This window comes from Amblyomma mixtum, chromosome 8 (assembly GCF_055824585.1).
Source record: "Amblyomma mixtum isolate Tamu chromosome 8, ASM5582458v1, whole genome shotgun sequence".
Taxonomy (NCBI): Eukaryota; Metazoa; Arthropoda; class Arachnida; order Ixodida; family Ixodidae; genus Amblyomma; species Amblyomma mixtum.
Genome location: NC_143019.1, coordinates 94,038,423 through 94,048,186, shown reverse-complemented (window position 1 = coordinate 94,048,186; position 9,764 = coordinate 94,038,423). Strand labels below are relative to the sequence as shown.

Sequence of the window (9,764 nt, the reverse complement as noted above, 5' to 3'; positions counted from 1 at the left end):
ATGAGGAATTAGCGATAGCGCGCACTGCTTTCTTCTGCAAAAGATAAAGCTTTGTAAAGAGGCGGAATAAAGTTGCTTTGAATGATTTTTTACTTGCTGTCGTCCAGTGCTCTGCAAAGCAAACTCGTACACAAAATCAAAGCGGCTAAACGTCTCCCTGCAGGAATTTACATGCTCACAGGGTCAGCGCGAGCCTTTCATTACCAGGGTCGGTTGCAACGGCCTTGCAAGTAGCCACGGAGTTCCCGCTCGATCTTGCGGCACCACACGCAAAGATTCGTGTTCCGTCTCCACGTCCTGAACTAAGGATAGCACTGGCGGTGATACGACCTCGTTGTCACGCTCATATCCACACTTGCTGCTGTTTGTTTGCCATAATGCTGCCTAACATTCAGAGAATTGAGAGCAACTTCGAACACCGCTTCCTCTTCCTGTGTAGGCGCAGGCAGTGATAAAAGACGCTGTTCGCAGACGACATTATTCTAAGTGCACAGTCTGCGCCGTGACTTTGTCCCACCGTGTTTCGAAAGCAAACACGCGGTATTGTGCGCTCCAAAAGCAAGGTGCGTAGTTTTCTATTTTTCACATCGTGTAGATAGCTTCAAGAGCCGCTTTCTTGGCGCTTCGAAAGCTCGTATACAACTGTGAAGTTTCTGCAGTTTCTCATAAATGTTGAAGTTTTAGCACACGTGTTAGAGAACGAGAGCAGTGAAGCATCACAAATATCGCACGTAAAATTCTTCTGGCACTGGGCACCACTCGAAATAATTGGCATGGTTTTTTGCTAGTCTGACATGATAATGAAAATGATGTTCACCCCATGTTCAATATCGCCAAGAGCATGGTAGTGAGTTTTCGGTATAAATAGCTGCTGTTATTCATTGAAGAGGCTGACTTTTTACGTACCAATAATCGCCAAATAGCGTGTGTTTAAATGGAAGCCCACCGCAACAAAGTTAAAAAAAAAAGGCTTTTTGAGGTAAAAAGATTGTTTCTGCGGTATTGCAATACCAGCACTGGCCGACATTTCAAAACAGGTTACGGATGCAACTAGCAAGCTGATTGAATAATTTCTCATAGTTAAAGGTGCAGTGAGGAGGAATCTGAACTCGAATTTTTGCCGCGGTAACTCGAATTACACGTTCCGAGCATTCTTAGAAACTTCGAATTATTGCCTTGAGTGACCGATTTCCTTAATTTAAATCTGATTAACGTCTGCCTCCCCCTTTTTTAATTCAGCGCAGACGGTGGGAGGAGTTAGCCAACGCATGGAGCAGTCGCGTGACGGCTTTGCTTTCGCTTTTATTTTGTTTTTGTTTTTTGGTTTCCGTGAATAAATAAATATAATCAGAGATTATGTAGCTGCAAATTAGGCCCATGGAAATACATATACGCGTGGACTCTTTGCTTTCGCTGATCACTACGTATTCCTCCGCCTATGGCAGAGCGGCAAGTGGCCACGGGATTTGCTGAAAGATTGGGAATTTAAAAAAAAGCGGGAGCCGCGACATTTATTCGCATTTAAATTAGGGAAATCGTCCGCACAGGGCTGTACTTCGAAGTTTCTAAGAACGCTCGGAACATACAGATCGAGTTCCAGCGGTAAAAATAACAGTTCAGGTTCCTCTTCAGTGCACCTTTAACTGTAAAACTACTACTTTTAAGGGGGTGATTGCAATTACAGATTTTTAAGCGGCCGTAAGTAATAGCCACATACTTTGTAGAGCTTTGAAAACGCGGTTACTTTTAGCACTGTGCGTTAACAAAATTTGGCCATATCGCGCGAAAATTAACGCTATCCAAAAATGAGCCTTTTGGGCGCACGCAAAACAAAGGCCGTGCCCCAGCCACGTCACCCCGTGGGCTGGTCACGTGACAGGCCACGTGACATGTATCGCAATGGAGTAAGGGGTGCAGGTGGGAGATCACTTCGGATGTGCCAAAGACACGCGCTTTTCGATAGCGGGAATCTTTTGTCGCGATATCACTCAAATTAAAAGAATTGTTGAGCCATACCTCCGTAATAAATCATGTTTTCGAAATTACGCAAGCTGCTGCGGCTATTCATATCGACCGGCTGCAGGTATCCGCAAATCTGCAGATGCTACGTTGCCACAACACCTTCGACAGGCGTTTAGTAGTTAGACAACTCACTCGTGTTCAGGGCACTAGTGGCTGCAAACATGACCAGCCAATGACTGGACACTTTCCCGTCTCAGTGGAAAACGGCCGCTCCTATCGCCATATGGTGTATTTCTCCTGCAGCAATAAAATCCGTAGAACTCTCCACCTTCAAAATCTGTATCTGCTAAAAAATTTTCGCGTGGCAGGCATGAAAGCGCACTTGATTATCTTCGCTTATGCCTGAGTGATTTTCACGACAAGGATATGTAGACTGTGGCACCCATTTGAAAAAAATCGCTACCAACTGCGTTAAATTCTACTCTCAACAAACTAAAAAAATCGCAGAATAAAGACACGGATTTCGCGTAAAGTCCCGCACTGAAAACCGAAGCTAAAAAAATTGAAACGAACACGTGTCTGCCGAAAGCAACGCAAGCTGCCCTGCGTCAGGCTGTTGGCCTTTGAAAGCGTCGCTGTACATCGATCAGGCACTGCTGAGCTTCATTAGGAACGCCCCGCAGACATTCTCAAAACACTTCACTCTCCTGCTTGCACCCTTTTTAGGACCGGCAGTAAAATATAAATAATTGAAAGCAGGCGCCCAACTTTCGTATATAGTTAGAAAGTTAACTTTAAAAAAATTCTTGACCACCTTACCAGGTAACCTGCTTCATTGCTTGTCTCCTGTCCGCCAAGATTGATATTCTATGCCGCAGAAGTCGTTATACTTCTAAAAGCCTGTTTTAAAAAATTATGGTGGGCTTACCTCAAGCCCCAGTGGTACTGCGTACGCCTAATGCTGTGCTTAAGCGCGAGTTTTCTATTGCAAGCTGTGAGCGGCAGAAGAGATAGTAATGCAGACAGCTTTCCGATAGTGGTTATTTTATTAGCAGTTAAATTGAACCTAGGTAGAAAATGACCTCAGGTTGTGGTTTGCTCAACGGCCACATTCTTTTCTTGCAGACGGAGATGTGCATGAAAACTGCCGCTTTACTTTTGTGGGCTGTCACAACAGCCTGTGGCCTCAGCACGTCCATGAACTGCACCCACATCGCTCCCTACGCAGAGCGGTTGCACCGCCTTGAGCGCTGCAACGTGACCGTTCACAACGGATACGTCCACGCCGTTTGTCCCACTGTTCTAGGGCTGGGAAATCGGCAACTTTTCATCGATGCCGACCCGGATACGCTGACGATAGAAGAAGTGCTAGTGTCCGACGAACCTGTGCACAGCAAAACTCCTCAGGGTAGTATCGTCTGCATGTCGCTCCGATCCGCCAAGTTTCGAAAATGGGTTTCGAAAGCTCATGTGAAGTACGACCGAATCATTACGTTCAAGGGTACAGATTTTAAAACCTTAAACATTTTCTCCCTGCTCCTATACATTCGCCAGATGCGATTGCAAAGAACGTTCGGCAAGCCTCCGCAAGCCGCCTTCGCCGTCTGCAACGGAACTCTAGCTGACGGAAGCTGTGCCTTTGACGTCTACGGCTTCCACGATCGTTATAGCAACAGGTCTTCTTGCGAGAGTGAAAGTGAAGATTTGAAGTTCTGGAATATTGACGCCACCACGACCGAAATTTTGAACGTCACATTTACAGACACAGTCAAGGAATTCCCTTATCAAATGTTTGAAACTTTCACCTTCACTCGCATAAAGCACCTTTTATTCTATAAATGCCACTTTGATAGAATCTTACTTCAGAATAGCACAGGTGAACTCGGACTCAAAATTGAGCGCCTAGAGTTTTTCCACACGCCCATTACAGAGATCGCTCCTCTTGCGTTCTCCATTATGAGCCCAGGTATCAGGTATGCCTCGCTTATCGGCACAAAACTACCAGAAATTCCAAAGGCAATTTTTCACTTAGACCGGCTAGATACGCTCGACATGTCCGATACCAATGTGCCACGTGGCATCGAGTTCGAGTACTACCCCAGGGATGGTGAAGGGAACAGCAGCATTCAGCGGCTAATTCTGAGTGGAACCAAGCTCAGCTCTTTACCAAATCGCGCCTTTTGTGGATTTCCGTTGCTCAAGAGACTGGCGCTAGACAACTGCGATATAGCTAGGATTTTTGGGTCTCCATTTGAATGCCTGGAAGACCTCAACAACCTTTCTATGGCTGGCAACAAGATTAGGCATTTGGACGCAGAAAACGTTAAGGGACTTAGAAAACTTATTTTTCTGAACCTCAATAAAAACCAGATTGTGCTCTTCGAAAGCCCGCAAGTATTCTCCACTTTGATCTCCTTGACTCGACTCATACTGTCTCAGAACGAGATTAAAGAACTACGACTGGGTGCATTGGAGTATGCTCCTATCGAGGAGCTAAATCTTGCCTATAATAGGATATCAAAGTGGAAGGGACCTTTATTTTCTCGCATGAGTAAACTGAAAACACTTCACTTAGAGCACAACGTGCTATCCAATATAAACGAAGACATGTTGCGCGACATCAACAACGTCAGCTACGTGAACCTCAGCTTTAATCCCTGGGACTGCTCAAGCTGCCAGCTGAAGAACCTTCTTTCCGTGCTGCAGAAGCACCCTGCTCAGTGTACGGAGTGCTTTGTCTGCAAACATCCTGAGGAGCTCGAGGGAAGGCTCGTTCTCGAGGCGCCCTCGAATGAAGACGACTGCGCCCCGCCCGACTACTACAGAATTTACGGTGTTCCTGCGCTCCTCTCTATCATGGTTGCCTCCTTGGTCGGCTATGCCATTTACAGGAACCGCTGGTACTGCATGTACACCCTGCTGTATCTCAAAGTAGCCATTAAAGCGTATCGAAGACAGACGCACACAGGAAGCTTTCTGTGGGATGGCTTCCTCTCGTACCACGCCTCGGACACCGAGTGGGTGCGAGACTTGCTCCTTCCAAAGCTCGAAGGTTCCATGAAGTTTCGGCTCTGCGTGTCCGAGCGAGACTTCATCCCGGGCCTCCCGATCACCGAGAACATCTGCCGGGCCATAATGCAGAGCCGCGTGTCGCTGTTCGTGCTGAGCCGCGAGTTCTGCCGCAGTCGCTGGTGCATGTTTGAGCTGAGCCTGGCGCGGCATCGGTTGTTTGAGAACGACCGCAACGATGGCTTGGTGTTCATAAGGAAGAACGACTTGGAGGAGTCTGAGATGAGCTCCATGCTGACGCAACTCATCAGGTCCCGCACCTACGTTGAGCTACCGCCCGACGGTTCGAGCGAGGCCCTGAACAACCTCTTCTGGCTCCAGGTCCAGGCTGCTCTGCAACAGTAGCCGTGTGCTCTAAACTTTCCTGCTTCCAAGTATTGCGGTCTCATGAGGTTTAGACCGTTGCTGGTGGTACTAGTCTTGTATTATACTGCCGTTAGTGTTGGAACTAGTCTTGTATTACACTGGCCTTGCTGCCGTAGCGACATTCTCGGCAAATGCTAGGCACTGTCACCATTCGAATCAGAGTTCACATACCGCTGACGCTACATCGCTTTGTAGAGGCTTTACCTAAAGTCCAATCCTGGTGTCCCTTAAAAAGGGCTTAATGAAATTATAGCATGTATGTTAGCGTATCCTCTATACGGGGTACGCTGTGTCTTTGTTTTGTCGCCAGCTATGAACTATTTGCGGGTTAGGCACCATTTCTGCTGTATATCGCGTGTAATTTACAGGTTAAGGCGTAAATTTCATCCTGCCTTCACTGAGAGTGCAGAAAAATATGCATACCAGAAAGTGAAGGGCACGCCAACACAGTGCTTCAGGAAAGGCAACAGAAAGAAATCAATGTTATGAAACCACTAAATGATACGACTTTTTTTTTACTTTGTGTATGGCAGCAAAAAACTTTCTCGCATTTCGAAAAACTTCTTGTACGACTCTTGGTCAGCACTGCGGGTAGAGGTCTGATTACCAGCTTATGAGTCTTTTTAACTGCACTCTCGTGAAAAACACCTTTAGATGTTCGAAACACTTTACTACTTGGTATTGAGGGCAGTTTGTATATAGCGTCATGTTCGACTGTCTCAACCTCCGGTTCTTAAGGATAGGCAAAGCTTCGTACAGCTCAGAATGTTCCCATAACCACTGCAGAGTTAAGGACACAAACAAATATTCATATAACCAGCGAAATCAATGCTGACTGCACTTATAGTACATGCCTAAGATTTAGAGAGTAAGGTAGCTTTAACTGATTATTTTAGCAGACTAGCAATATACACAGATAGTGGATTTCAAGCAAGAAAGATTACTGCGCAGTGTAATACATTCCTTAGTTACACACTGAAACGCGCATTCGTTTAGAGCACCTTCAGTGTACAGTCGTGCTAATAGCACTAAGGGAATTTTTTTAGCAAGGAGTTTTGCTTTCAGTGTTCAAGTAAAGCGTAATCGCTCGGTCTACAGCACGGGGACTGCATTTTCAAGGAGTCACTTATCAGTAGCAGCATGAAAAACTGCTCTAATATCCTGATGTTTTCTGAGAAATTCGAGAAGTAACATTCCTCAAAACTCTACGCAGCAGCCTAAATTCATCACGAACAGCTTAGAAAACTCTGGAAAACCGAATTAACCCTTATGGCTACTCTGGTGTGTTGCCTTTCAGTTTTGGCACCAGTAAGTCAAGCCACCTCGCTGCACGCTGCATGCGGCAATGTAAGACAAGGGAGTGTGTTACGCTGACTCTGGAGTCATAGCGAGCAAGGTATCAGGAAGTTTTGTTTTCGGCGAAGGAAGGCTGTACCAGGCTTATAAACAGGTGAAAATGTAGCCTCTTTCGAGGTGTCTCGCGGTGGCCTGCTATTTAAGAATCACATCCCGCCACCCTTCCCTCCCTCCCAAAAAAAGAAAATCTTTATTTCAGAAAAACAGACATGCTGAGATTTCCGGCGCGAAACCAAACCCGGAAAGGAGTTGGACATTGAACTTTGCATTTGCGCATACCTTTCCTCGAAGTGCATTCTTTGTGTCAGGAATACGGGTATTGGGAATGCTTTTTGTAACGTTAGGGGTTTTATCGAGCGCGGGCTATGAGGCGGTGTGGAGCGATTAGACCGCGCGTGAAGTAGTTTCTCCGCCAATGGACGAGAAGGCTGGTCATGATGAACCGGGGAAAGGGCGGTTCTTTCGCATCTCCAATAATAGTTATGGACTTTTTTCCGTCAACACATGCGCGGATTCTAGAAGTGTACGTTGTGTCCTGGTGCATATTTCTGGCTTTTGTACAAGCTTTCCTGTGTTAGTTGTTGTCACTTTGCCACCAATCACTGTGTATATATTTTGCACGTGGTATGCAATGTACTGAAACTGTGTTTGTAGTCTGTGCTGCAGCACTAGCCTATCACCATATTCATTATGTGCTCCTTTGGTTCACCATGTTCGATAAATTGACTTCCAAACACATTTTTAGACATGTATTCGTACTTTTCATGATCTGAATGTACATGTTTCATGCGCACTGCGTACATTGCCATCAGTCCTTGTCTTCGCATAAGTATGCAATCATTGACCTACTTCTTTGTACGTGAGGCAGAGAAAGGACGAGGGGCCTTCTTCAAACGGGTGCCATGTTGCTTTTGTAAGGCTGTTCTAAAGCCAGACAACTGACAATTTTGTGTTAAAATCTGTGGTACACCCCGTGGAGTTGTTTTGGATATACCCTTGTGTCTTATTCGCTTCTGTAATAAAGGAGTTCCTGGACTGTGGCATTCACGATGGCTTTTTACTGATTAATATTTTTTGAACTGATGTCCTATTTTAAAGCTGCAACGGCTTAACTGACCAAAATGACAGCAAATAATTGGGACTCGTGGCTTTCACTCCAGTCGTGTGACCACAACGCCCCTTGAGGCATTCCAGTTGCCGTTAAGTGCTTTGAGAAATGGCCGCAAAGGAAGTTCTCGTGTTGCGCACTTAGAACAGTGTGAGAAATTCTTGTCCTGTAGATTAAAACTACTGCCTCATCGTAGTTCATTTCTGCAATGAGCTGCAAAATATAATAAATTACAATATTACAACGATTATAACTTGGGGGTCATGCCCGCTTCGAAAGCGTGATCTTAAGCGCCCATTGTAATCATCATGAGGACCCTGACTACGCCCACTGCAGGAGAAAGAACTCCTCCATATTCCTCCAGCTAACACTGTCCTTTACCAGCTGCGGCCACCGTATCCCTTCAAACCTCTTAACCTCCTCCGCCCACATAACTTCCTGCCACCCCCCGCTACTCTTCCTTCAGCACTCCGTTTCTCTTGAGGAGCATCGGTTATCTTTCCTTAAAACCAATTTCTTCCTCTTCATTTCGACTAGGACGTCACTAAACCACGTTTGTTCCCTCCCCCATTCTGGCCGCTTCCGGTCCCTTAACGTTACACCGGTCATTTTTCTTTCCGTACCTCGCTGCGTTGTCCTTAACTTGAGCTGAATCCTTTTCGTTAGCCTCTACGTTTCGGGCCCATTGTTGAGTACCGGTAAGATACAGCCATTGTATACTTTTCTCTCGAGCGATATTGGTAAACTGCCATTCACAATCTGAGCGAATCTGCCATATGAATTCATGCCTAAACTTCTAATTATCTCATTCTCGTGATCCAGATCTACGGTAACTATCTGCCCTAAGTGGAGGATTTCACTTACCAATTCCAGCACCTCGCTACCAATAACTGCTGTTGCCTTCGGAGGCTGTTAAAAGTTACTTTGGTTTTCTGCATACCCATCGATCCGCTCTGTCTGTCTTACTCAATCATCATGCTTCACAGCTCATCTCCTGAGTGACTTAGCAAGGCATTGTCATCAGGTAAGATCAGATTACTAAGGTTTTTTGTATTAACCCTTATTTCATCTGCTCCCAATCCAGGCTTCTGAATACCTCTTGTAAGCAGGCGATGAAGAGCACTGCCGAGATCACGTCTCCCTGTTCGCGCCCGCCCTTAATAAAATTTCATTGCTGAATCTAGGGAGGGCTGTGATAACTGTGCAGCCGTTCGATATGTATTCAAGTAGTTTTACACAGGCTTCTTCTACATCCTTGACTGAGTAAACACACTTCGCATTCGGGGCGTCTTGATTAGAGAGGTCACTTCTGAATATTTTAACCTTATCACGCTATTTAAAGAGTTTCATAGGAAATGAAAGTGAGAAAAGAGGTTAGTTGCTAATGCATTACAGTAATTTAAACCGGTGAGTTTACACAGAAGGGCACACGAAAAATGACAAATTGCTCATAGCGTAACTATGAGCGGAATCATTGTTTGGCAAAAAAAAAAAAACATGCACTTTATGAGCAAATCGGAAGGGCCCGCCGCAACTAAAAACCCTATGAGTGTCAGGATTTTATTTCTTTTTTTCTCTCATTCACCTGTTGCCTGCTGCCTGTTCTAAAACCACATCTGACCAGTGGGCAAGACTCTTGACTGTGTGGAAATGCAAATTTCTCGTGCGTTGGTGATCAAATATGCCTGCGGAAATCTCCGGCTATGGTTCTGGTTTTCTGGGGTTTAACGTACCATAGCGACTCAGGCTATGAAGGAGGCTGTATTGGAGGGCTCAGGATAATTTGAAACTCCCGTGGTTCTTCAACGTGCGCTTGCATCGCACAGTGCACGGGCATCTACATTTCGCCTGCATCAAAAATCGGCCGTCCCCGCTGGGACTGAAACCGCGTCCCTGGGGTGAG

General features: G+C 45.8%; 1 protein-coding gene across 1 annotated transcript; it reads left to right on the top strand.

Annotated features, from left to right (window-relative positions):
- The first annotated feature begins 482 nt into the window (after positions 1-482).
- On the top strand, positions 483-7,800 carry LOC149333546 (toll-like receptor 2 type-1). Its single transcript, XM_089558710.1, has 2 exons — positions 483-563; positions 3,088-7,800. Exon 2 carries the CDS (start codon positions 3,094-3,096, stop codon positions 5,374-5,376), a length of 2,283 nt encoding a protein of 760 aa, XP_089414836.1. The 5' UTR covers positions 483-563; positions 3,088-3,093; the 3' UTR covers positions 5,377-7,800.
- Positions 7,801-9,764: the final 1,964 nt, after the last annotated feature.

Coding starts and splice junctions, on each gene's coding strand:
- LOC149333546 (XM_089558710.1), top strand. CDS start 3,094: ATGTGCATGAAAACTGCCGCTTTACTTTTGTGGGCTGTCACAACAGCC.